This window comes from Portunus trituberculatus, chromosome 18, assembly GCF_017591435.1.
Source record: "Portunus trituberculatus isolate SZX2019 chromosome 18, ASM1759143v1, whole genome shotgun sequence".
NCBI lineage: Eukaryota > Metazoa > Arthropoda > Malacostraca > Decapoda > Portunidae > Portunus > Portunus trituberculatus.
In genome coordinates, this window is record NC_059272.1 from 107,501 (window position 1) to 135,469 (window position 27,969).

Here is a 27,969-nt window from a genome sequence, read left to right on the forward strand (position 1 = left end):
CTAGTCTCTCCCATGATAGTAAGAACCATCGTAATAATGGCGGGAGCGGCACCCCCCCCAGACCCGCCAACCAGGCCAGCCACCCGCCGCTGCCCTTCGATAAGTTAACTCTTGGGCTTGAAATGCCTCCTCCAGAAGCTCTAGAGGCTCTTCCTCCTGGCTCCATCCTCATCCCGCCTTCTCACATCCTGGGGCAGGCAAAGCTTCCCAAAATTGTGCCTCCAAGGGGCAGTGGCGCCCCCACCTTGGAAATGCCCCTCGCTGACATGCTGCCCAACCTGCCTTTCCTCACCAAACCTGCCAGGCCGCGCCCTCCTGCCCAGCCAAAGCTACAGGACATCCCGCCGCGTCTGCCAAGCTTCCTTCCATCTCGGCGACCCACACTGCCCAACTCATTGCCATCCCCGCCGCCCCGTTCACCCATCCAGCCGTCTCGACGAGAGGACGCCGGCCTTCACTTCTTCCTCCGGCAGCCCACCGGCCCGCCACCCATCGTCACCAAGATGACTCCGCCTCACGTGTCCACGCTGTCCGCCCTGCAACATTCTTTCCGGCGCCCCCACCACATCTCTGCCCCAGCATCCCTATCCCCCTACCTTACCCCCCCGCCACCACCACCACTACCGCCGCTGCTATCACTGTCACGACCGCCCTCATTGCCGCCGCCGCCACCGCGTGAAGGGGCAGTGGACGAAGAGAATCATGACCACTCTCACGCCTTCACTCTACTGGACATGGACAGCTTTGCACGTGACGTGGAGGAACCTGGCACTGACTCCCTCCCGACACTCTACATGAGTGACAGGAACGAAGACTATCACGCCAGGACCGAGGTTATAGATTCCGAGGGGCACCACCTTCACTCTTCACACTCTGACTACTACTCAGACGTTTTTCCTGATTACCTTGATAGTTACTATAACTTAGACTACGACGAATACTACCACGACGACAGTATGGCCAATACAAAGCAGGAGCCTCCCTCAGATGACTCTGCTCACGGGGAACATCGTCCCTTTATCCACGAAGCCAGTGCCACATTCCATGCCGCGAAACAGCAGCCTCGCAACCCCGCACACCTGCCAACCGCCAGGACCACGCCGCCTCCCGTAACAGACAGAGGCATTCGCTACAGCGAGGAGCTTCTCCCTTCGACTACACCTGACTACCCTAGTCTTGATGACCTCTTGGGCGTTGTCAAGCCTAACTTTTCAACTCCAGCAGCAACCAAGCAAGACAGCAGCCAAGTTACTTTCTTATTGGAGAATTACCGGCCGTCTTCTGCTCCGCCTGAGGAGGACGAGGACGTGGATGTGACTTCCAAGCAGGCAACACATCGCCCCCATCATTTCACGGTAGAAGACAATGCCGTTTTACCTCCTGGAGTCTTCGGATCGAGGTTGGAGCCTCTTGAAGGGCAGGGGCACGAGAGGGTGGAGGATGATTCCCCACCAGTGCTCCCCAAGGGTGAACACAGGGAGCACGACGCCTCTGTGTCGCACTTATGGAAGAATCTGCAGCTCATCCCGCTGACACCTGACTTGTTCGATGCCACTCCGAGGCAACCAGAGGAGAGAGACAGCCTTAATTTGACGAGCCTGTTCGACACAGCTGTACCGCTAGCGCCAGATGGTGCCCCAGACCTGGCGCCAGACCTCAGCTCAGACGATGATAGAATTAGCGTGGACCAAAATGGAGTGCGTATCACCCTGAGGGAAGAGGTGCTCGAGGACCCGGAAAAGACCGACGCCAAGTTCATGGCGTACGTGCTGATCGGCGCGTGCTGCGGCCTGGCGCTGCTCTCCATCACGGGAGTCATCGTCATCGTGCGCTTCAAGAAAACGTGTGGCTCCCGCCAGATCAAGACAAGGACTCGTCTCACCGAACAAGATTCTGTGGAGAACATCTCGAGGCACGTGAGCCAGCTGACGGCCGCGGAGGAGTCTGGTCACAAGCTGGGCTCCTGGTTCACGGGACGCAATGAACACATCGGCTCAGGCAAGTTACGTGGTAATATGGCGCTGCCCGCCGTGCATGACCACAAGCGAGAGAAGAAAGGTGGCCACTCAAGCAGCACCAGAGACCTGCTATCCATCAGCTCCCACTCGTCCCCCTCCAACTCACCCCGCCAGGAAAGACGAGACGACGAGGCGATCGGCAGCCGTGAGGAGGAGGAGGAGGAGCCCCGCACCTCCTGGCTACACAGCGAGTACCGCACCTCAGAGGACGAGCTAAACCAGGCTGCGGCGCTCGACCCACACTACCGATCCCAGCGGCAGCACCAGCAAACCAGAGGTAGTTCCCTTGCCTCGTCTTCCCGCCGCCACTCCAGCGACCACCACATGCACCACGCTGAGACTGCGGCAGAGGTTGACTCTCCTTCCCGATCAACTCGAGAGCGGCGATACACAGGGCAGTCCCGAGACGGCGACCGGCCTTCTCGCACCACTAACAGACATGGCGCACGTTATATGTCCTCCTTAGATAGTGAAGAGTTGGACGACAGACTGACAAGCCGCGCCAGTGAGTATCCGACAGACTCCGAGCTGGATGACGGCACCACCCACTATGACGGTGAATCGCGGGAGCCCAGCCGCTATTTCAGCGACTCCAGGGAGCTGGACGATGTTGTGGATGGTCGGCGGTATAACCACTCCAGCATGACTTCACAGGAGTTGGGGGAACATATCAGCCGTGACCTGAAGCAGTACCAGGCACGCCAGAACAGCCACTCCCACCACCAACGTCACCCCGAGGAACTGAAGCACCCGCAGGACTCTGACGGTCTTGGCGGTCTGTCCTCACAGGAGCTGGAGAGTGAAGAGTCTCGCGAATTAAGGCGATCTCAAAGTCAGGTGTCATTCAGCCGTGACAACGTGCAGAACGAGGTGTTCCTGGAGTTTGACAGCATGCTGCGGCAGCACGGTCAGTATCTGGGCAGCGAGCCGCTGGCCTCCACGCTGGAACGCGCCTCCCTCCTCACCAATGACACGCGCCTGTCTGCCTCCCGCGCCAACACCCCTGACTCCATTGACTTGCCTGAAGATTTCTGTCAGGACTCTGGCACGCGACGGGAGTGTGACCACTCGCCGCCCTCTCCGCCCACCACGCCCCCGAGGTTTTCTCCGCCGCCTGCTCCGCCCAGACCTCCCAAGCCGGGACACCTGAGTCAGGTTGACACACCTTCCTCGCAGGCGGGACGTGGACGGCCACCTTCCCCTGGTCAGTTTCCGCCGTCACCTCCCACCAGCAAGCAGCAGCACCAGCAGAGGCCTGTGTACTGGACCAGTGAGGAGGAGCGACTCATCTGACGGGACGCCGCGGGCCGCGGGGCTGACCAATAATTCATGGCTGCCTCGCACTTTACTGTGGCCGAGGCTCACGGCGAAGTGCGAGGCAAGCCGTGAATGAGGTGGCAATGCTCCGTTAGGCCCGCCCTCTTCCCTGCCCAGCATGCAATCCCCGCAGTCCACACACTCCCACAGGACAGCAGCCGTCGGACAACACCCACCTGCCTCTGGGGCACGGACAAACGATGAAGTGGCCCCTTTCCTATTAGCAGAATGGGGTGAAGATCTGAAGATCCGTCCATGCCACGCGATACTCCTCTCCCCTCACCCCAACGCCCTCCTATAACTGTTCCACTACGTCATCACCGCAGAAAGAGTTGCGAAGGTAGTGGAAGGAGGGAAGGGTTTGTGCCCTGCCCTGGACTGGACGCGCTGCTCATCTTTGGTCAGCCACAAGTAGCCTGTGAGGACCGGGGGGAGGGGGAACAGGCGGCACAGATAGAGAGGCCTGCCAGGTGTTGTGGTAGAGCGAGTTCCTTAATTAAGAAGTATTTGTTCTTATGTAATAGTCATCTGGTCAATGAAAGATGTCCAAGAAAGACAATAAGCCACAAAGAAATCAGTGTTTAATGTTAAACTTAAAGAGAATAAAAAGCGATTGTTGTGAGTACAGCTACAGGCCGGCGCCGCGACAGGCAGGTCGTCTGCTGTGCCGTGTCACTCAGGTCTCTTCTCCCTACGCCTTACCGTCCGACGCAAAGACTAACGGGGGACACCACCTCTCACGTCTTCATTGTTGATCCTGCTCCGTGACTCCTGAAAGTGAAGGTGTGGGCTGGTGGCCATGCTTGATGAAGGGATGAGGAAAGCACTGCATTATACAGGAAAGAAGTGTCTCGTGTAAACTGCATCTTATTGTTCTATACTCTGCCAAGCTGTGTTAGCGGCGATGGTGGTGGGATGGTGGAGGTGGTGGTGGGGAAAGAAAGGGAATGCGAGTTCTGTCCCGCATTACTATACTCAGTGTAGTGGATGTTGTCACGCTTCATGTTCTTCACGGTGGTTTGTTGGTTCATCATGTCAAGGGGTCACTACGGAATTTTATGCGTCGACGTTTTACTTATTTATTTGATTTTCGTATAGTTTTCGTGGGAATTCGTCGTTTGGCGTCGCATTTTGGGGGGGCATTAGTGTGTGTGTGTGTGTGTGTGTGTGTGTGTGTGTGTGTGTGTGGCTCATAGAATAAAGCTTCCTCTGCTGTATTTCCACGGCTTGATGGAAATTTGTGGCATTATTAAAATACCTTAGAGAGAGAGAGAGAGAGAGAGAGAGAGAGAGAGAGAGAGAGAGATGTATGCAACTGGATTATGGCTCATGACTAAGCAGATCCAGAATATTCATTAAAAGAAACTGAAGAAGATTGTTTTTGTTTGACTTACTATAACCTACATCACCATTTTGCCTCTCCCTGGACCTTCCGCCTGTGCAATGATCGTCACCGCTGGCCAGTGATGAGGAGCGGATGTGTTTTATAGGTCGTTTTGTAAATGCTTCTGTGTCTCACCTCCACTACTTTAACAGGCTACCCGGAGGAAAATATTTTGATTTCCAAGAGTACTTTCATGATTCTAGTGATATTTTAACATGTTTTTTGTATCATCAGTAGGTAAAAACATCTAGACTAGAGGAACCCAATTAATCATCTTCGTGGCCTTGGAAAATAGTGGTGAGAAGCCAAAGCGTTTTAACCCCTTCAGTACCATGATAAGTTTTCATATTCATTCTGGTGACTATTTGGCGATTTTATACAGCTTCAGAAACTCATGATGGGGATTAACATAGGGAAGACTGTGACCATTAATCTTCTGACCTCCAGAGACCCTTCCTAATGTATGTAAAATGGTCTAATCGTACACAAATCGCAAGGTAAAAATGTGTCCCAGTATTGAAGAGGTTAAGAATACAAGCTATAGAATCAGATGAAACATTTTGAAGGTCAAGGCATAAGTCGAAAGGTAACTGTGGCTATCCGGAACTGGAGTGTGCGCCATAACATTGTGTGAACAGAGAGAGAGAGAGAGGGGAAGGGGATACACAAGGAGAGGGATCTGAGGGGGTGGGAGGGGAAGTAACTGCTACTCCAGAAACGGTATTTTAACTGCGTACTAGTTCACCCACGTCAGCCATGAAATCATTACTAATTTAGCAGAGTAATTTGTTGCAGTGATAGTGGTGGTAGTGGTTGTGATATTATTGTTATTAGTAGTAGTAGTAGTTGTAATAGTAGTAATGATGGTGGTGGTGGTGGTCGTGGTATTAGTGGTAGTAGTAGTAGAAGTAGTAGTAGTAGTAGTAGTAGTAGTAGTAGTAGTAGTAGTAGTAGTAATGATGGTGGTGGTCGTGGTATTGGTAGTAGTAGTAGTAGTAGTAGTAATGATGGTGATGGTGGTCGTGATATTGGTAGTAGTTGTGGTGTAGTAGTAGTAGTAGTAGTAGTGGTGGTGGTGGTAATATTGGTATTGTGCTGTAGTAGTAGTAGTAGTGGTGGTGGTAGTAGTAGTAGTAGTAGTAGTAGTAGTAGTAGTAGGTGAACTCAATATTATAGTAGTGGTGGTAGTGGCAGTAGTAATCGTAGCCTACTAGTAGAGATAACAGTATGGCAGATGGTTGTTGTGTTAGTAGCAGCAAGCAGAGCAGCATCACTGGTAGCAGAGTGAGACAAAGTGAGGGAAGAGCACACACCACACACCACTGCTCAAAATGTTATGCAGAGGAGAGGGAGACTGCAATGTTCACCAGGATTCACCTCAACTTGTCTCACATCACCTCACCTCAATTAGTCCCACCTCACCACATCACCTCACCTCATATCATCTCATCTTAACTCACTTCACTTCACCTCATCTCACTTTTCTTACCTCACCTCACCTCATTTCATATAATCTCATCTCATCTCATCTCACCTCAACTCACATCACATCAACTTTTCTTACCTCACCTCATTTCATCTCATCTCATCTCACCTTACATCACTTCACCTCACCTCACCTCACCTCACCCACCTTGTCTCACCTGACTTCACCTCACCTCAACCTGTCTCACCTCACCTCACCTCAACTTGTCTCTCTTCACCTCACCCTCACCTCACCTCAACGTCTCTCATCACCTCACTTCACCTCACCTCATCTCACCCCACCTTGTCTCACTGCACTTCACCTCAACTCAACTTGTCTCACCTCACCTGGCCTGACTTGACCTGACCTCACCTCACTTCAGCTCATGTCATCTCATCTCACCTCACCTCCCTTTGCCTCATCTCACTAGCATTGGTGGATGTGTAGGGGGTTTCAGCTGCTGGCTTGCCTGACCCTTGTGTAGAATGATGAACACTTGAAGGGGAGAGGAGAGCCCAAAAGAAAAAAGAAAAGTGAAGAGAGCAAGAAAAGTGTGTCTGTAACTGCCTGTTCACTTGTACTCCACCTATACATATTTTTTTATGTAAGAGGGGAAAGCTGGCCAAGAGCAACATTAAAAAAAAAAAAAAAAAAAAAAAAAACTTAGTTGGCAGTCCCCTTGCAGGTCCAAGAGAGTTAGCCAAAAGAAAGAGATAAATGCCTTAAAATATCCCTCTTAAATGAAATCAACTCATAGGAAGTTGTAAATCCAGAAGCAGGCAGGGAGTTCCAGAGTTTACCAGAGAAAGGTATGAATGATTGAGAGTACTGGTTAACTCTTTCATTAGAGGGTTGGACAGCGTAAAGGTGAGAAGATAAAGTCTTGTGTAGCGAGGCCGCAGGAGGATGAGGGGCATGCAGTTAGTAAGGTCAGTAAAGCAGTCAGCATGAAAATAGCAGTAGAAGGTAGCAAGAGATGCAACATTCTGGCAGTGAGAAAGAGCCTGAGGACAGTCAGTCAGAAGAGAGGAGTTCATAAGATGAAAAGCTTTTGATTCTACCTTATCTAATAAAATTGTGTGAGTGTAAACCCCTCGATGCATGCAAAGTGTACTCCATGCAAGGATGGATAAGGCCGTTGTACAGAGTTAGCAGTTGAGGGGTGAGAAAAATTGGCAGAGACACATAAGAATGCCTAACTTCATAGAAACTGTTTTAGTAAGAAATGAGACATGAAGTTTCCAGTTAAGATTATGAGTAAAGGACAGACTGAGGATATTCAGTGTGGAAGAGGGAGACAGTCGAGTGTCATTGAAGAAGAGGGGATAATTGTCTGGAAGGTTATGTTGAGTTGATAGATAAAAGTGTCTGTGTATATGTATATGATATGTAGCACACACAGCTTGAGTGGAGACTTTTGTGATGTGCTGAAATACCCTTGTTTTGCCTTATTTCAGGCTGAGAAAGCTAAAAAGGAGGCAGAGGTAGCCTTTGAGGAGTGCAGCGACACAGCACGGCAGGAGGTGAGTGCAGGAAGTGTAGGCTGCTTGCTGTGGCCAGTCAAGGTTGATGAAGCTAATGAGTCAAGGATCAAACTCATCATTTGCTTTATTCATAAAACACAAAATGCTTCCCAATCTTTATTCTTAAAGGTAATCTTCACTACATTACCAGCACAGACCCTTTGTTGCCTGGTGCTGCTCTGGTGTTGTGTGCTGCTCTCTTCTTGTACACCAAAAAGATATAAAGTAAATACTAAAGTAAATACTATCTAGTACTCTCTCTCTCTCTCTCTCTCTCTCTCTCTCTCTCTCTCTCTCTCTCTCTCTCTCTCTCTCTCTCTCTCTCTCTCTCTCTTTTCAGTGAAATATTATTATTATTGTTATTTTCTTGTGATGTGCATGGTTCCACTGCATCATTACAGGAAATTTGGCTTCAATTTACTCATAATAGTTTCTGCTTTGCCAGTTTATTTAAAAATGTATTGTTGACCCTTCCTTTGGGAATGACACTCGCAGTTGGCCTTTATTCTCCTCTTTTTGTTGTACTTGGCCAATGCCCCTCTTATTTGACTTCATTTAAAAGGGAGGTTTCAAGGCATTAATTCCCTTTTTTGGCTAACTCTCTTAGACCTGCAAGAGGACTGGCAACTAAGTGGGCCTATTGTTTTGTTTTATGTTCCCTTTGACCAACTTTCCTTTCTACATAAAACAAAAAGCATACAAAAGAAATGACCATCAAAAAAAGCTCCCAAACCAAACCATTGACCAGCTCACACAACACCACTGCTTCCAGATCAAGCACTTTCAACGGCAGCGTGTGCAGGAGATGAGGGAGTGTGTGGAGCGCTACGCAGCCTTCCAGCTCACCTCGGCCCGGACCTCCCTGAATGCCCTGTCCATCGCTTTCAACCAAATCAAAGCCATCAACTTGTAGGTGGGAAGCACCGCCACACAGCACAGCCAGGTCAGTCTCTCCTCAACCTGGGATGTTTGTTAGTGTAGTGATTGGTGCCACATGGCCTTGTTACAGACCAGCCATGTGTTCACTTCAGGTCTGTCTTGTGCAAAGTGTCATCCACACAAGTTTCAGGAAACTTTGTTCTATTTTATTTTTATTGAAATTGGTGAGAAAGTGTGTGTTTGTGTATTTACCTAATTGTATTTACCTAATTGTAACATACGGGAAAAGAGCTATGCTCGTACTGTCCCGTCTCCATATCTACTAATGTCCAGCTTTTTCTTAAAATCATGAATATTCCTTGCGTTGACCACTTCCACGTCTAAACTATTCCATGCTTCCACCCTTCTATGAGGGAAGCTATATTTTTTCACATCTCTCCTATAAGTGGCCATTTTAGTTTTTCCCATGCCCTCTCGACATTCTTTCATTCCACATACACAGATCTTCCCTATCCATTTTTCCATGCCAATCATCACTCTGTATATTGCTATCAGGTCTCCCCTTTCTCTTCTGTTTTCCAGGGTCGGAAGTTGCATTCTGTTCAGTCTGTCTTCATAAGTCAAATCTCTTAAGTCAGGCACCATTTTTGTTGCAGCCCTCTGTACTTTCTCTAGTTTCCTTATGTGTTTCTTTAAGTTCGAGCCCACTGTATTGTTGCATATTCAAGCCTTGGTCTTATCATTGCAGTAATTATTTTCTTCATCATTTCTTCATCTAAATATCTGAACGCCACTCTTATGTTCCTCAATAAGTTCAATACTTCTCCAATTATTTTGTTTATATGTCTCTCTGGCGATAGGTCATTGGTAATGTGTGTGTGTGTGTGTGTGTGTGTGTGTGTGTGTGTGTGTGTGTGTGTGTGTGTGTGTGTGTGTGTGTGTGTGTGTGTGTGTGTGTGTGTGTGTATTTACCTAGTTGTAGTTTTACAGGGCTTGGGCTTTATGCTTGTGTGGCCCTGTCTCCATATCTACACCTATCCAATCTTACTTTAAAAGTATGCACACTCGTTGCAGACACTACTTCTTCATTTAAACTGTTCCACGTCTCAATACATCTCTGCAGGAAACTATATTTTTTAATATCTCTCAGACATCTTCCTTTTCTCAGCTTTTTACTATGCGATCTTGTGCTTCGGATGTCATATTCTTCTCTCAGGATCAGTTTCTCATTATCCACTTGGTCCATTCCGTTGATCAATTTATAAACTTGTATCAGGTCTCCTCTCTCCTTCTTTGTTCCAGGGTTGGTAGATCCATAGCCTTTAGTCTCTCCTCATATGTCATCCCTTCAAATTCTGGAACCATTCTTGTAGCCATTTTTGTAGCCTCTCCAATTTCCTTATGTGTTTCTTTTTATGAGGGGTCCACACTACTCCTGCATATTCCAATCTGGGTCTTATTATAGTACTTATCAATTTCTTCATCATTTCTTTGTCCATGTAGTGAAATGCTACTCCAATATTCCTTAGCAAATTATATGTTTCTCTAAAAATTCTATCAATATGGCTTACTGGTTGATTGTTTTCTTCCATCGTCACTCCTAAGTCCTTTTCCTTTTTACTTTCTCCAGTTCTACTCCATCTCCCATCTTATAGATTCCCACAGGTCGTCTTTCACTCTTTCCCATTTCCATGACATGGCTTTTGTTCACATTGAATTCCATTTCCACTTTTTACTCCATTCCCAGATCTTATTTAGGTCTTCTTGCAGTATTTCACAATCCTCTTTTGCTTTATAACTCTGCACAGTTTCGTATCATCTGCAAACAGATTTATGTAGCTGTTCACTCCTTCTGGCATGTCGTTAATATAAATGAGGAAAAGTATTGGTGCCAATACTGACCCTGTGGCACTCCGCTTTCTACTGCTCTCCACTTGGACTTCATATCTTTAACTACTGTCCTTATTTCTCTCCCCCTCAAATAATTTTCTATCCATCTCAATGTGCTTCCTTTTAAGCCACCCTTCTCCTCTAACTTCCATAGTAATCTTGCATGTGGCACTTTGTCAAATGCCTTTTTAAATCCAAATAAATACAGTCAACCCATCCTCTCTCTCTTGTACTCTATCAACTATTCTAGAATAGAAACTCAATAAATTAGTTACACAAGACCGTCTTTTCTAAAACAAAATTGGCTATTTGATATTAACTGGTTGTCTTCAAGGAACTCGATCCATTGTTTTTTTATTATTCTTTCACATCTTGCATATTACACTAGTTAGTGATACCGGTCTGTAATTTAAAGGTTCTTCCTTCCTTCCGCTCTTATATATGGGAACCACCTCAGCTCTTTTCCATTCTACTGGTACTGTTCCATTTTCTATTGAGCATTTTATGATGTTGTATATAGGACTTGCTAGTTCTTCCCTACATTCTTTCAGTATTCTGCCTGAGACTTCATCTGGTCCCATTGCCTTGTCTTCATCCAGTTCCTTCATTAACTCTTTTATTTCAAGCTTGGTTACTTTAATCTCTTTCATATAGACTGTCTCTCTATTACCCTGTGGCCTTTCAAATTTGGATTCCTTACTAAAGACCTCCTGGAATTTTTTATTTAATAGTTCTGCCATACTTTTTTGGGTCTTCCACCATCCTGTTCTCCTTTTAACCTTTCTATTGTTTCCTTTTGCCTAATTTTTCCATTTATGAATCTATAGAACAATTTTGGTTACTCCTTACATTTTTCGACAATGTCCTTATCGAAGTTCTTTTCCTCTTCCTTCCTCACCTTAACATATTAATTTCTCGCTGCCATGAAGTTTTCCTTATTTGACTGGATTTCTATTTCTCCTCCACCTTTTCCATGCTCCATCTCTATTCTCCTTTGCCCTAGCACACCTTGCATTAAACCAATCTTTCTTTCCTTCTTCTTTAGGTCTATATTTCGGGACATATTCCCTGACTCCTGTTTTGTATATTTCCAAAAATAAGTTATATTTCTCTTGCATTGTCTCTGAGTTTTCCATCTCCTCCCAGTCTACGTTTTTAAAATAGTTCTTGAGATTCTCAATATCAGCCTTTCTGTAATTTAATCGGTCTCCTTTGTATGAATCGTCTCTATCTTCCTTTCCTCTTCTATATCTATTTCTAATATTGCATGGTCACTCTTTCCCAATGGGCACTTATATCTTATATCATCATTCATTTGTATACCCCTTGCAAAAACTAGGTCCAATCTGGCTGGCTCGTCGTTTCCTCTGAATCTTGTGCATTCCTTTACTCTCTGGTCCATCATATTGTCTATCATTAGGTTCAAGAATCTTTCTCCCAGGCTTCTTCCCCATACCACTTTCATAATTTTTCCAGTCCACTTCTTTACAGTTGAAATCTCCTACTAATATCACTTTTCTCCTTTCCTTAACGATTCTCGTTAGACTCCTTATTGTGTCATCTATCATGTCTTTATATTCTTGATTGGTCCATCAATTTGTTTTTGGTGGCACATATGTTACAGTGATTGTTAACTCTTTTTTATTAATATGCATCTTAACATACAATACTTCTGCTTTTCCTTCCCCACATTCCATTTCATTTATCACTATCTCCTTCCTTAACATCATCATGACTCCTCCTCCTTTACCCACTGTCTCTTCTCCATACATTATACCTATTTTGATTATTACCAAGTCTATTTTGATTGCCTTATTTAGTTTTGTTTCAGCCAGGCATATAATATCTGGATTTTTTTTCTTTATGTAATCTCTTAATTCTAGTTTACTTGATAAAACCCCGTCTATGTTCGTATACATCATTTTTAGTCTTTTGCCTTTATCATTTTTAGTTAAACTTGTTCCACTTTTTCCTCTTCCTTCTTGTTTATATACCATTTCCTTATCCTGTCTCCTAGAATTCTCCAAAAAAATGCCTTCTTCTCCTCTTCTGACCTTTCATTATTCTTTTCCTTACTGCCAGTTCATTGTATCTCTTCCTTTCTTCATTTCTATTTTTCTTTATATAGATATCCTTGCAGCCTTCTGTTTCTCTAAGTTTTGTTGTTCTATATAATATTTCTTCTGTTGCTGCTTGTGATTTTAGTAGTATTTTAATTGGTCTCGTTTTTCCTTCTTGATATGGTCCCATTCTGTTTATTTCTTCTACTTCCTCTTCCAAGTTCTGCCTATCTTCGTCATTTAGATTCTTCAGTAAGTCTTTGACTGATTTCATTTCTTTTTCTCTTTTTGGTCTATATTTTATATTTTCTTTTATTCCAAATATGACTACACTCTTCTTTTTTTCTGCAATTTCTCTAACTAGATTTTCTTTTGTCTTGAGGACTCCTATCATTTTGTTTGTCATATTTTCTTCTTTTTCTTTAAGTTGTTCTTGAATCACCTCCTGAAAATCAGCCTTATCTTTCTTATCTTGGACTCTCCATGCTTGTACTTCTTTTTTAATCATGTTCTGTACTCTTTCCTCTTCCTTGTTTACTAGATCTTTCAGCTTCTCTTTTTCTTTCTCGGCTTTACCGAGTCCTTCTTCCATCTGCTTTTTGTAGTTAGCTACTTCCTTTTTAAGTTCTTCATTTTTTGCTCTTAGCCTAGCTTCGTTTTCTTCCACTTTTTTTTATCCTTTCTCTCAGTCTTATAAACTCTTTTTCCTGTTCTTCATTCACTTTCATTTCCATCTTCTCCTTTATCAATTTATCTAGTTTATATTCAATATTTAACACTCTCTTAAGTAGTGAAGTAGTCGTCGTATTGAAGCCTTCGAATACACGCTCTCCCTCACCAGCATAGTCATCATCAGCTTTCATTCCTTCTCTAATCTCATGTCTGTATTTTGATGGAATCTCTTTTTCACTCATCATTCCTTAATAATTGATAGCCACTGTAAAAGCTGTACAACAGGTATGTAGTGAAAATAAGCTGATTGTCGGAACGGCGCCAGTGCGTCCTTCCTCGACCGTGTGTGTGTGTGTGTGTGTGTGTAATTCACTGTTTGATCTGCTGCAGTCTCTGACGAGACAGCCAGACGTTACCCTACGGAACGAGCTCAGAGCTCATTGTTTCCGATCTTCGGATAGGCCTGAGACCAGGCACACACCACACACCGGGACAACAAGGTCACAACTCCTCGATTTACATCCCATACCTACTCACTGCTAGGTGAACAGGGGCTACACGTGAAAGGAGACACACCCAAATATCTCCACCCAGCCGGGGAATCGAACCCCAGTCATCTGGCTTGTGAAGCCAGCGCTCTAACCACTGAGCTACCAGGCCGTATAACACACACACACACACACACAGTGTGTGTGTGTGTGTGTGTGTGTGTGTGTGTAATTCACCATGGTTGTCTGCTGGTCACCCAGCCAGTCTTCCCCATTATATAGTGAGCTCAGAGCTCATAGACCGATCTTCGGGTAGGACTGAGACCACAACACACTCCACACACAGGGAAAGTGAGGCCACAACCCCTCGAGTTACATCCCGTACCTATTTACTGCTAGGTGAACAGGGGCTACACATTAAAAGGCTTGCCCATTTGCCTCGCCGTCTCCGGGACTCAAACCCAGACCCTCTTGATTGTGAGTCTAGCGTGCTAACCACTACACTACGGCGTGTGTAATTCACTGTTTGATCTGCTGCAGTCTCTGACGAGACAGCCAGACGTTACCCTACGGAACGAGCTCAGAGCTCATTATTTCCGATCTTGGGATAGGTCTGAGACCAGGCACACACCACACACCGGGACAACAAGGTCACAACTCCTCGATTTACATCCCGTACCTACTCACTGCTAGGTGAACAGGGCTACGTGAAAGGAGATACACCCAAATATCTCCACCCGGCCGGGGAATCGAACCCTGGTCATCTGGCTTGTGAAGCCAGCGCTCTAACCAATGAGCTACCGGGCCGTGTGTGTGTGTGTGTGTGTGTGTGTGTGTGTAATAATAATAATAATAATAATAATAATAATAATAATAATAATATGGTTTATTAGTAATTGCAGTACATACATACTGAAAATGTACATATGGGGATTGAGGGAGACTTAAGATTAGAACCTTAACTGAGCTGTTTATGGTTGTTTATGCTTCGCACCATGGGGAAGATAACATTACATGAAGATGTACATATGGGGATTGAGGGAGATTCAAGATTTGAATCTTAACTTAGCTGTTTATGGCTAGCACCATGGAGGGGATAGCACTATGATGATAATGGTCAGTTCTTGGGGCCTTGAGTGGCATGACCACGTTTGTGTGTGGTGTGGCATGGATTGGCTGGGGCGCGTCAGGGGGGAGGAGATGTCGTAGCTGTGAGTGGCGCAGCAGGCCTCTACCCATCTTGACGAGGGCCGTTTGGTGTCTTGTTGCCAGTGTGGGGAGATTGAGGGTAGATAGGGCGTGATCATAGTCGGTGTAGGCAGGGCCAAGGACGATTCTGCAGGCCCTTTTTTGGACATTTTCCAGTTGTTGCTGTTAAGTGCAGGTGAGGGAGGAAAACCACACTGGTGAGGCATACACACACACACACACTCTCTCTCTCTCTCTCTCTCTCTCTCTCTCTCTCTCTCTCTCTCTCTCTCTCTCTCTCTCTCTCTCTCTCTCTCTCTCTCTCTCTCTCTCTCTCTCTCTCTCTCTCTCTCTGTGTGTGTGTGTCACTCTTTGATCTGCTGCAGTCTCTGACGAGACAGCCAGACATTACCCTCGGAAGGAGCTCAGAGCTCATTATTTCCGATCTTCGGATAGGCCTGAGACCAGGCACACACCACACACCGGGACAACAAGGTCACAACTCCTTGATTTACATCCCGTACCTACTCACTGCTAGGTGAACAGGGCTACGTGAAAGGAGACACACCCAAATATCTCCACCCGGCCGGGAATCGAACCCGGTCCTCTGGCTTGTGAAGCCAGCGCTCTAACCACTGAGCTACCGGGCTGTGTGTGTGTGTGTGTGTGTGTGGAACACATACAAACAAGAATACTCTCTCTCTCTTTCTCTCTCTCTCTTTCTCTCTCTCTCTCTCTCTCTCTCTCTCTCTCTCTCTCTCTCTCTCTCTCTCTCTCTTTTTTTTTTTTTTTTTTTATTTAAACAAAACTTTAATACAAAGGAACATGTACCCAAAGGCGCACTGTCGTGTGCTACCTATTCTAAGGGTACTACAATCTATTTCTCTACAATATTTACAAGACTTAAAATAGATAATATACAAGATGGTCAGCATGTAAATGGAGCACTATTCGTTTCACTTCACTAGCACTATTCACGCACTGCACTACACTGAGTGTCACGTCACAAAGAGTGTCAGAGGAGTTGGCAGTGTCTGTCTCCACTTATGTGCCATCAGTTTGACACTGTGTGTTCATCTCCTGGACGTGAGGCACCGCGGCCGTGAACAAGTTCCACATCCTGGAGACGCGTCCTGCGAAGGTGCGTTGATGCTGACACCCGTGGGATCGCGGCACCTCTACGGCGTCACCACCATTGAGCACCGTTCTCGTGCTCCGTGCGGTGACTCTTAGAGGATGACGCAGCCCTGCCAGATGTGGCACTCTTTGCACCTGTGCCTTATGGAACACTACGATCGCCGCCACGTCTCTGCGGTGTTCCAGTGAATCAAGGGGACGCTCAGGCTCTGGGTGAGGTGGTAGTGCAGCATCTACTAGCCGTATGGCGCGGCGTTGGATGCTGTCCAGTCTCCTTCTGTGTGTGGCGGCACAGGACATCCAGGAGAGAGCTGCGTATTCAAGGTGGGGCCGCACCTGTGCCTTGTACAGCAGCAGTCTCCCCTTCCTGTCGAGGAAACTGGCGATCCTTCTGAGAGCGGAGATCCTGTGAGAGGCTTTCTTGGCAATGGTTTTGACATGCCTGTCAAACCTCAGCCCTCGATCCACCTCCACTCCAAGTATCTTGACGTCATCTTGGAGTGGGAGAGCAGCAGCGCCAAAGACAACTTTCCTGCCATTGCTGCCATGGCGGCTGGGGACCGAGAGACAACCATTGCTTGTGTCTTCTCCGGCGCGAATGTCACTTGCCAGCGAGCACCCCACTCCTTTATCACTCGTAGCTGCTGATTGATGGCCTCAGCAGCCCGCCCACTGTCCTGGCGTGGATAGGTATAGGAGAGGGTGCAGTCATCAGCATAGGCCATGACTCCTGGCAGTAGCTGGAGAAGATCATCCACGTAGATATTCCACAGGAGTGGGCCAAGAATTGAACCCTGTGGCACTGATGCCTCCACAGGCAGGGACTCAGATGTTTGCCCGTTGACAACCACCTTGAGGCTTCTGTCCTGCAGGTAATTTCCCAAGAGTCGTAGCAAGCCACCCTGGATGCCTTTAGCACGAAGCTTTTCTAGTAATCCGTTGTGCCATACTTTATCAAAAGCTCCTGCTATGTCCAAAGCAACCACTATAGTGTCCTTGCCGTCGTCGAGGGCGTCCTGCCAATGCCTGGTGAGAAGCATCATTAGGTCGGAGGTTGACCTTCCAGGTCTGAACCCAAACTGTTGGTCTGAGAGGAGGGCATTGTCCTTGAGATGGCTACACACCACCTCTGCCACGACCCTCTCAAACACTTTACCCACCACTGACAACAGGGATATGGGTCTGTAGTTTTTTGGGTCCGTCCTGGAGCTTTTTGTGTGCAGGAACTACTCGAGCCTCCTTCCACACTGAAGGCCAGACGTTTTCCCGTACACAAGTTGTGAACTTGGGTGAGAGGGGCAGCCAGTTCCTGGGAGCATCGCTTCAGCAGGTGCGGGCTGATGTCATCAGGGCCGGTGGCTTTCTGTGTGTCCAGCCCCGCAATAATCGCTTCACCTGCTGATGCGTCACCTCCACCATGGTGACAGTCTTCTCACATTGCTGGACCAGCTGAGGCGGTGGCTGCTGTGGATTCCCGACCTTCATTTTTCCAGCAAACAAGGAAGCCAGCAACTGTGCCCTCTCCTTACTGCTGGTGGCGACAGTACCGTCCTGCTTGCTGAGGGAGGGATGGATTCTTGGTGGCCAGTTCCTTGTTTGTCCTTAACAAGAGACCACCAAGTTTTGTTTCCTACGCCAGTGCCACACAGTTTCCGGCGCAGGCTTTCCTCCCACTTTTTTAAGGCCCACTTGCTGGTTACCACCATCCTCCTGCATGCAGCCCTGTGCAGGTCCTTGTTGCGCCGAGTCGGGTTCCTCTTGTAGCGGAGCCAGGCAGCATACTTTGCCTCGGCAGCAACACGGCAACGGTAGCCAAACCATGGCTGATCCGTCGATCTGGTGGTGTATTCCCTGTGTGGGACGTGGCGTCTCTGGAGGGCGAGAAGGTGAGAGGTGAGTGCAAGTGCTTCACTCTCTGCTCCTCCCTGTAGCAAAGTGGCCCATGGGGTGTGGGTCAGGTCGCGGCGCAGGGAAGCCCAGTCTGCTTTGTTCCACAGCCAGATGGTGCGGGTGGTGGCCTCGTCCTGAGCCACGCCCACTTCCAGCTGTGTCAGTACAGCGTGATGGTCAGAGCTGCCCACGAGCCCCAGCTGATGACACTGAAGCTTGTCTTCCTGGTAGTCTGAGATGACAGGGTCTAATGTCCCTCCTCGTTCATGTGTGGGGAAGGTGACATGATCTGTCAGACCCTGCACCTCCAGGAGATTCTCGTAGGCGTCTCTTTCCAGGTGGTGATTGAGATCCCCCACAATCAGCACGTGGCTGCAGCTGTGTGCCATCATCAGGTTGTCTAAGGTCTCAGTCTCAGTCTCTCTCTCTCTCTCTCTCTCTCTCTCTCTCTCTCTCTCTCTCTCTCTCTCTCTCTCTCTCTCTCTCATTGTTTGTGGAATTAAGCATCCTGCACTTTGAGGTAGAACCACAGAAGTTGGTCTGTGTTACAAAAATAAGCTTTTATAAGACTACTTGTTGCTACAAAGGAGGAGCAAGGTTTTTGTTGCATTTGTAGTACTTGTAAATCTAAAGTGGAATATTTGGTTTCAGAACTGGAAAGTGATTCACCTTGCATGGCAGGAGTTCCAGCAGCAGCAGCAGGTGTTAAGCTCCAATGAAGTCAGCCCAGCAGGTGTGTGGAGCAGCTTGAGCCGCCACCATTGATGTTGTTGTTCCTCAGTATTAAGACTGTGAATGAAGGCAGTGGATGTTAGTGGATGTTAGTTAGGACTGGCTTCTGGTGAGGGTGGAGTGTTGGGAGATGTGGCAGCTGTTCACCTCACCCACCAACTACTTCATACTTCACCACAACACAAGTCATTACTTTGTAAAGATTGCTGTTCACATTGAGCAATTACTGAGGCAATGTGAGTTCCTTTCATTAATAGCACCTTACTTGCTGGCAGCTGATTTAATTTTTTTTTTTATGGTCACAGTAAAGAAATATTCTTATTGATTGAGTCCTCAAATGATTTGTATTTCAAACATATTTACCAAAGACCAAGTAGTCATTTTGTAACTAAGAATTCTTGAGAGCAAGGGAGGGAAGTGACATTTTCCAACTCAATACCGTGATTTAAGTAATAAATACTGTTGGCAACATTTCATTACAACTGCATTGATGAAACCAACACACATTTCTGTGATGGTTGTTAATATGACAGGGAGTTGTGAATGTTTAACATGATTAATTTCATGCTGTGAATAAAATGGAAAATTTTACTTAAACCAATGAAGATTTAAGAAACAATTATATAGATGTAGTCACTTAAAAAGTGTAGTAGTAAATTGAGTTATACTTAGATTACAGGTTATTCACTTTTCATGGGAGTCTGAAAGACTGAGTGTACCAGCCCATCTGTATTTGTTTGTACCTATTCTTTAAAAAAAAATTTTTTTTTTCTTTTTTCAAACTGATGAAGACATGGTTACCCATTATAGTTCTCTGGAATTGATTGCCTTTGAGGCAATGATGTACATGATATAAATAGTATCTATGAATAATGAGGAAATTTCTAAATCAACATTTGTGGCGTGTAAAATATAAATAAACTGCAGACTCTGTGATGCAAAGTAATGTGATAATTTTGAAGTCATTTAGGAATCATTGGCTGATGACATTACTATGTCAGATTAAAGGAAAAGAAATAGTTTTGAAGACTGAAGATGCAGTGTATGCAACAACATGTGTTGCTAGACATAAAGACAAAATTGGGTTCTTATTTGATAGTCTGACTATGATTCTGTGTCTAAAGTTAATTTTTCTAAACTTAAATCATCTGACAATTCCTGCCAAGTTAGAAAGTTGCAGACCCCATTAACATAATATTTCAACAAGGTCCTTCATTACATCAAGACCCAATATTACTATCTACCTGCTTCCTTGTCCAGCCATGTTATGAAGTGTTGCCGCCTCCTGGCAAAACCAAATTTACTGCGATGCCATGATAAGATCTGCTCTTTCTCAAACTGTCTCCTATAAAATAAATTCTGTGGTGGATGTAAATAGAAATACTGGCAAGGGTAATGAGGTTTATATGGCAAGGTGTCATTCACCCACTGCCATATGCTGGTCACCCAGCCTGCCATTCCCTGCTGAAAGACCTCAGTCCTCAGAGTGACTGATCTCCGGGCATGACTGAGACCACTCACACGCCACACACCACATGTCACACCACACACCACATGCCACACCACACACTGGGACAGTAAGGCCACAACCTCTCAGTTTACATACTGTACCAAGTTAACAATAGTTGAACAGAGACTACACACTGAGGCTCAGCCATCTCATCTGCCTCAAATTTAAACCCTGTCAGTTGTGAGCCGAGCATCCTGACCACTACACTACACTGCACTACACTATACAATCTGATTGTCTTTGAGGCAGTTAAGTACATGATAGAAATAGTATCTAATTAATGATGAGAAATGTAAGATGACATTTTGTAGCTTGTAAAAAATAATGCTGCAGACACTCACCAAAGAAACATTATTATATATGGAAATAATTTTTGAAAAAAGTGGTTGCAGTGTGTGTGTGTGTGTGTGCATGCAGATGTGAGAAGATGAGTTGTGTCTATGTGTGTATTTACCTGGCTGTATTATAAAGGGTCTGAGCTAACTCTTATCTGTTCTGTCTCTAAATCTATAGTTATCCAATTTCTCTAATTTTGTCACACTAACATGTGTAACCGCCTCCTCACTTTAACTATTTAGAGTTCAACACATTGATACAGGAAACTTGATATCACCGAGATATTTACTCTTCATCTTTTTTGTATGTTCTCTGTATATCCAGGCCTTTCAACAATTTTGTTCACTTGAATTTACAGAAAATGTTCAGTTCTTCAAAATTTGGCTTTGCATAGTTTAGTGTGCTATTTCTGTGTTCTTTCCAATCCTTTTGCTTCTATCCCTTCTAATTCTTGCTGAGTGACAACATGGTGTTCTTCATGTTTGGCTTGGATTCTGCCTTCCTGGTACACATGGTTAAACATCAAGCACTGTCCTTCTCCTCTCTACCTTATGATCTAAAAGTACTCATTATTGCTGATTGCATTATTTCTCCACTCCACAAATCTGCAATTTTCCCGACTTATAACTCCTCCCAGTTGACTTTTTGGCAAGCAAGGTCACCCTTAACCAAGATCTTTCTTTTTCTGAACATGTTATTTGAGCATGTCCATGCTTTTTACACCTTTCTATGCTCATCTGTCTTCCATATAGTTGTCTTGGTTGGTATATAGGTGACAGTAATTATTCTCTTTTTCTAATCTACAGTGCTCAAACTTCTTTATCTTTATCTTTTTGATCTTATCTCCAATCCTTCCTCTTCAAATTATATTTGTATTTCCTCTTTTAATTTAATCTCTGTTAAATATACAATATCAGGCTTGTTATCTCTTGGAGTGCTGTAGGCTTGTTATCTCTTAGAGTGCTCTATCTCTTTGTTCCAATATACCTGACACAGTCCCATCTATATTTGTGTGTACAACCTTCATTATATTACATTCCTTTTCAGTCTTAATATATTTCCTCTCTGTTGTTGCTCCTCTTTCCTGGTATTCTTCAACCACCTCTTTATTATCGTAAATCTACAATTTTCCACACAAATTCTTTCACTTGATCTATCATTTCACAATTTTTTGCTTTAATCTCTTCCCTCATTCTGTTCAATTTATTCCTTTCTTTCTCATCTAAATGTCCATCTTTGATAGTTTTATACCCTTGCCATTACAGTTTCCGCTGCCATCTGAGTGTATGTGTGTGTGTGTGTGTGTGTGTGTGTGTGTGTGCCTGTACCATGTGTGTGTATGCATGCTTGTGTGTAAACAGAAAGAGTTCTGGACACGCAAACAAAATTTTCATTGACAAGACAAAGCACAAATTCCCTTTGGTGTTCATGGAAGTGTTCCACCTGGATGATGCATTGTGCAACACCACACTCAGTAAATGACAAGTGCCGAAGGAAAGGTGGCACTTCACATGCTTCAAAACAGGAGTGTAACTGTTACATACTAATTAAACACCTTTATGAACGGCAAAGACAAAACAGTCATTGTGACCACATGCCACTTGGAGTCGGCAACAATTGGGTAATGTGGCTGGGTTAGTGTGTGAAAGATCAAAGGAACTGCTGGAATAGAAAGATTTTTCTTTTTTCCTTTCCTGTAGGAAATCAGTGCTCTTTAAAAAGTGATAGATTAACAATAAAATGCACTGGGTGGAGAGGAGAGATCTTGTCAGTAAAAGTCTGTATTAAAAGTGGTAGTAATGAAGAAGATAATGCTTTCATATGGTGTGCATGGATGTGGTTCAGCTGTGGCAGCACCAATTAAAGAGAATAATGTTAATCAAATTAACTTATTTTTGATGACTAAACATGATACCATAATGGATAGCTGAGACTGCTGTTGCCTCCTATTGACCATGTCAACATAAATCTGAACACTCACAGCAGCACTACATTTTTGTTTATGCCACAGTTGACCAACACCCTTGTGGTGGATCCACACCAGAGCTCAAATGTGCAGTGTGGCATCACTTCTTGCTGTGGACATCACATCAAAATTTCTCCTCTCTTACCACCATTGAACACCTGGTCCTCACCTGGGAATGGCAGTGTCTCCCACAGAGTAGCAATAGTCTCTTGTGTGACACTGCTGTGTCATTACCAAGATGTCCCATCACTTCACCACTGTCACTTCATATCAGTGTGCAGTGCAGCCTTGTCATTGTTGCCCTGTCAATGGAATTCTACTAAATTACTCATGTTCTCATGTGAAGATTTACTTAACTGCTTTGTAATGGTCTAAGTAGTACCACCAACTTAGTTTACATGTGTATCACTTAATTGCTAAAAGGGAAAGTTTGAACTATGAACTGCCTGTCAGCAAAATTATGAACATCAAAGGGCATTTGTAGATCTATGAAAAGGAAAGTAACACATTCACACAATTCCAATTTTTTTTTCTCTGAGAGAAGCAGCTTCCTGAGTGGTGATTGCTGCCTCAGGCTTGCTGTGTGTGTGCCAAAAGTGGAGGTGGACAAGATAATGTGTACTAATTTAATATTTATGATTATTGGCCTGTGCTAAACAGTTCTTTAGAAATGCAAATACAATAAAACCACTTTTCTCTTTCTTGTTGACATTGCAGCTTTCTGATGTGAAGACTTCATATAAAGATGACCAAAATTAGAATATTTTCAATTTACAGTGTATTATGCCATCTGACATTTCTCATATGGAACCAAAGATGTTTGATACCCTTAGAGCATAAGTTAGCTGTGTTAGTGAGTGTTGTGTGCAAGGCAGGTGGTGTCACGTTGCATCCTCTCAGATGAGCGATATCTGAGTGTGAATGTGTGCAACTTTGTTTTTCTGACTTTTCAATCCTGTGCCAAACAGTCACTAAATAATATGGTATCCACTACAATGTATTTTTATGCTGTTACTAGATCTTCACTGATAAATTAGCTGACCTGTAATCAACTGTTAAGTGTTTATGTATATGATTTATGTCAGTGTTTAATTCTAAGCTCTTTCTACTTATGGTATGCCTAGTCACTTTTGTTACTGTGCATCAGGCTCTTTATAGTTTTTGATAAATCACTTGCTGAATTCAAGATCACTTTTGTTTTCTTCTGTATATACATAGATTACATTGTACGTAGTTGAAATATATCAAATTATTTCTTGGCAAGATAATATTTTTTGTTAATAAGGAGCAGAAGAGGACTTTTTTTTAACATATGAATTAAAAATGAAAACTTGTCAGATTAATTAGATTTATATCAGAACCTGCTGGAAAAAAATTATATTAAGTTGATATTGGATGATGACAAATGCCAAGCTCTCACCTGCACCTTGCCTCATCTCTCATCTTTTATCCAGCTCACTCCAGACCACCAATATTGTAGTACACTTGCATCCTGCAACTACCATGTAACATTTCCCATTCTTCAAACTCCAAAGAACAAATCAAACATTCTTGGCTTCCTAACCTCTATATGCAACAGATATATCTACCTCTTACTTACAGTCTCTAGACTGCCACATAGAATCTTTTAATGGCCAAGCAGTGCAAGCAATTTTCAAATGAAACATAATGCTGTATGTCGCTGTGTAATTAACACCGAGAGGTTACAAACTGCCTGCAATGTGCATTTGTGCTAACAACCATATTGTACTTTTCCATCAGTGTTTCATGACATTTCTCTCCTCAGCTACACACATACATTAGATGTCTCTCATCTGCCTCACATAATGAAGTTTGTACTATCTGATGGATTTAAAATCTCTCACACTAGCTTTGCCTTTACATTTGCTGTTCTCTCGTTGGTCAGCTGCCTGAACAGTACATTGTTTCTGTCAAATATGATCTACTTTGGTAGGACAGACAGGCAGGCAGGCAAAAAATGGCCAGTAGTACTTTACTTTTCACAGGTACTGTACTACAGTGTATCACTGAGCAGGGATTGAGCCCAGGAGTAGTGGCCAGCACTAAAAATTGACAAATGGTGAAAAAATGGAGTGTACACAAAGATGATTCTTATCTTGCCAATCCAGTTTAGATTTTTTTAAATCTCATGCCTTTGGAGATCTCTATCATGAAATAGATGCAAACTGATATGTTGATGTGGTTTACTGAAATATTACCAAAATGCACCATAAATTTGTGTTAACATGGCAGAAATTCCTTGCCATTTTTATGGAAAGTGCAGGCTGGCGAACAAGTCTGGTAACACTGTAGTGTGTTGTGCACAGAGATATGTGATGCATACAAACAATTTGTTTTCCTTTGTATATAATTTTTTTCTATTGCTATTCACTTGCAATTTTACTCAATAATTTAATGATTTATCTATAAATAAAATTGTGGCACTCAACATCAACAGCTAACCAATGTGAGAGAGAGAGAGAGAGAGAGAGAGAGAGAGAGAGAGAGAGAGAGAGAGAGAGAGAGAGAGAGAGAGAGAGAGAGAGAGAGCGCATGCATACGTGCATGTGTGTTTGTTTGTTCCTCACTGGAGTGACAAAAGAGGGAGGAGTGAGATGGTGATAAACATTACTTACTTTCTGTTTACAATAATCTTGATGTCCACAACTCTTCATTGAGTATCAAGTAATGATTGACATACACCTTAGTGACATAATAGGATTGTTTTTCTTCTGTGGAAGGTCAACATCTTCACCAGCTGTAGTGCGTGTGTGTGTGCCTGCGCGTGTGTGTGCGCATATATATGCGTATATATATATATATATATATATATATATATATATATATATATATATATATATATATATATATATATATATATATATATATATATATATAAGATGTTCCCTTTTTGCTTATTGACTGTGGAAGAAGAGGCATTGGTGGGCATTTTTTTTTTTTTTTTTAAGTATTGTTTGTGCATTGACTTTCAAACAGTAGTATATGAATACCTTTTCACGGACATGAAGGCAATGTTTGCCTTGGAATTAACTTGCCTTACATGCTACTCTAGGGGAAGGAAAACATCAGTCTGTCTTCTTTGGGCAGAATTTAGTGTTAGGTATGTTTTGTAACAAGAATTTATATTAAGTGAGGAGCTGTTCTCTTTTTATAAACATGAGGCAAAGCATGGTGTTCTGCTGTCTTCTGCCCATCATATCCTGCACTGCTTATGATGCCTTCATCCTGAGTATAAAAGAACAACACCTCTATTTCTTTTGCAAGCCATTCCAGTGATTAGTTAGAGCTTATGCATTACCAAAGTTTTCCTAGTCTTTCAACAGCTGGTAGTGTCATTTACCAGCTGCAACCTAATTGGAATCTGTTGCCATGAAAGTGTCATTTACAGTCATTGGGTTACAAGTGTCTTACTGCTGAGTTGTCAAGCATCTTGTCCTCTTGAGAGGATTGTGGCAGTCAGTGTTGAAATATGCATCATTCACTTTGTGGCTGCTAATTACGTTATGTTAGATACTAGTCCTTATGCCAAAGTCGTAGTGTTATGGAATGTAATATTATAATATTTTGTTTTCCACATTTGGTTGTATGTATATTTAGTTGCTAAACTTTATTATGTTCCAAGTTAGAAAATCTGCACATTGATTTTGGCTGCACCTCTTTGTATCAGTGTTATGTAAAAGTTGCTGTGTTTTCAGCTACAAAGAGAACTTCCTCTAACTGGTCTATTTGGAATTTTGCCCAACAAAAATTTTGTTTGTTAAATTTTTGATTAATGAAAGCAAGTGGTGCCAGCCAGCCATGGATAGGTTGAGCGAGTGGAAGCCGTCAGTTGCTTTCAATTGACACTAAATAAATGTTAACTATTAGTCCTACCAGCATGGTAATAACTTTGTATTATTCCTCAGGCAAAGATAGACAACTTTGTAGAATAAAAATGTATGTGGGTGAAGTTAATGATATTTATAAGAGAGGAAGGCCACCTTGAAAGTGTAAGAATTGGTTACACAAGTACGTACAGGCGTGAAACAAATAGGTGGTAGGAGGAGAAGATTGGACAAATAAAATGAGAGAGATTGGACAGAGCAAGGTGGAGTCTGCTCTCCCATGTCATCCCCCTGACACTGACAGGCAACACTAGTGGTAAATATTTTCTTAGATTCTTCTTAAGAGAAAGTGAAGCATCAGAGATCAATCACTAAACACAACTGTTATTATTATCTACATCTCATAAATGAGTATTCCTGTTGATGTATAAGAACACTTTTTGAAAGTTACATGTAGGTCTAAAAAAATTTTCCTATCCAGTCAGTGTCTAAGACAAGACTATTTTCAAGCTTTATTTTTAGAAAATAATGCATCTATGATGCCTAGAAATGATCACTTATTCTTTTTTTTTTTTTTTTTTTTTTTTTTTTTTTTTTTTTTGATATGCAAAGGTTGGTATAAAGTTCCTTATTTGCATTACTATGGGTACATATTTAGATATGAATGTGAAAAACATTATCATCTCCATTGATGACGGGACCTGATCTGGTCACCGGACTGCAGTAAAGCATGTGACACTTCTATCATTCCAGCAAGTGATAATTTGTATGCATAGAGATGAAAGACATGCAATGTAGTGGATATGCAGTGTTATACTGAAGTGAAAATGATTGTGATACTCTGATGGTTTGTGCCAGCCTGATCAATTTTTATGATGCTCTGACTGTACAGTACATTTGATCATTGTTAGCGGCAAAAATGTTTAAAAATCACAGTCACAGTCAGGAGGATCTCTATTGAAAATCACAAGTGGTAACTCATACTATTCTTTACCATGATGTTTACCATTATTTTTCTTAAGTCAGTGTCATGGTAAGAATGTAAGAATTTTCATATAGAATAGAGGTGCTCAACATTTCTATTGTCAGTTACCTCTTTGATTTGTAAAAAATAAAAATAAATGTAGACAGTGTTTGGCCATTTATTTTGTACCTTTAAAGAAGTCTTGCTTCTGTCTTCCTATAATTAACGCTCTTGTTTTCGTAGAAAATGGAGGAAAAGTTGAAGTGTGATGAACAACATGCAACTGTAGGAATTGAGAGCTAAATGTTTCATTCCCTCAACGATAATTTGATTTATTCGTAGACAATGTTTATGATTGTGTTTGTGTGTACGAGCGTGTACACTTTACCTTGGCTATAAATTATAGTGTGCTATGTTGGCTTGATGTATACACAGCATACAGTATACTGTAGGCACAGTGCAGACAGGTGAAAATGGTGATTAAGTAGTCTTTTACATAATTCATATCCTACATTCTACCAAAAAACTATCTCAGCTTCAAATATCACCATGATTCCACACTGACAAGCACAACCAAATGGCATATCAAGATTAAGCACCTGCTTGTACCAAGGAAATTGATTCAGTTCAAATAAGTAAATGATTTGACTTTGAGTCATCTTGAGTCGGCGGTGTTCCCACTAAATCAAGAGGCAGTGGTGCGTG

General features: G+C 43.5%; 2 protein-coding genes across 2 annotated transcripts in view; one reads left to right on the plus strand and one right to left on the minus strand.

The window, feature by feature from the left end:
• The window catches only part of LOC123505482 (sorting nexin-5-like), a 55,591-nt gene extending 28,158 nt beyond the window's left edge, over positions 1-27,433 (plus strand). Inside the window, exons 9-11 of the mRNA XM_045256831.1 lie at positions 7,642-7,707; positions 8,480-8,650; positions 18,563-27,433. Of these exons, the coding sequence (XP_045112766.1) occupies positions 7,642-7,707; positions 8,480-8,620 (207 nt within the window). The 3' untranslated portion in view covers positions 8,621-8,650; positions 18,563-27,433. The remainder of the gene's footprint in view (positions 1-7,641; positions 7,708-8,479; positions 8,651-18,562) is intronic.
• LOC123505483 lies at positions 14,565-22,755 on the minus strand. The gene is made up of 3 exons (XM_045256832.1): positions 22,625-22,755; positions 18,581-18,700; positions 14,565-15,067 (listed from the first exon to the last, which is right to left on the minus strand). Exons 1-3 carry the CDS (start codon positions 22,684-22,686, stop codon positions 14,776-14,778), a joined length of 474 nt encoding a protein of 157 aa, XP_045112767.1. The 5' UTR covers positions 22,687-22,755; the 3' UTR covers positions 14,565-14,775.
• Positions 27,434-27,969: the final 536 nt, after the last annotated feature.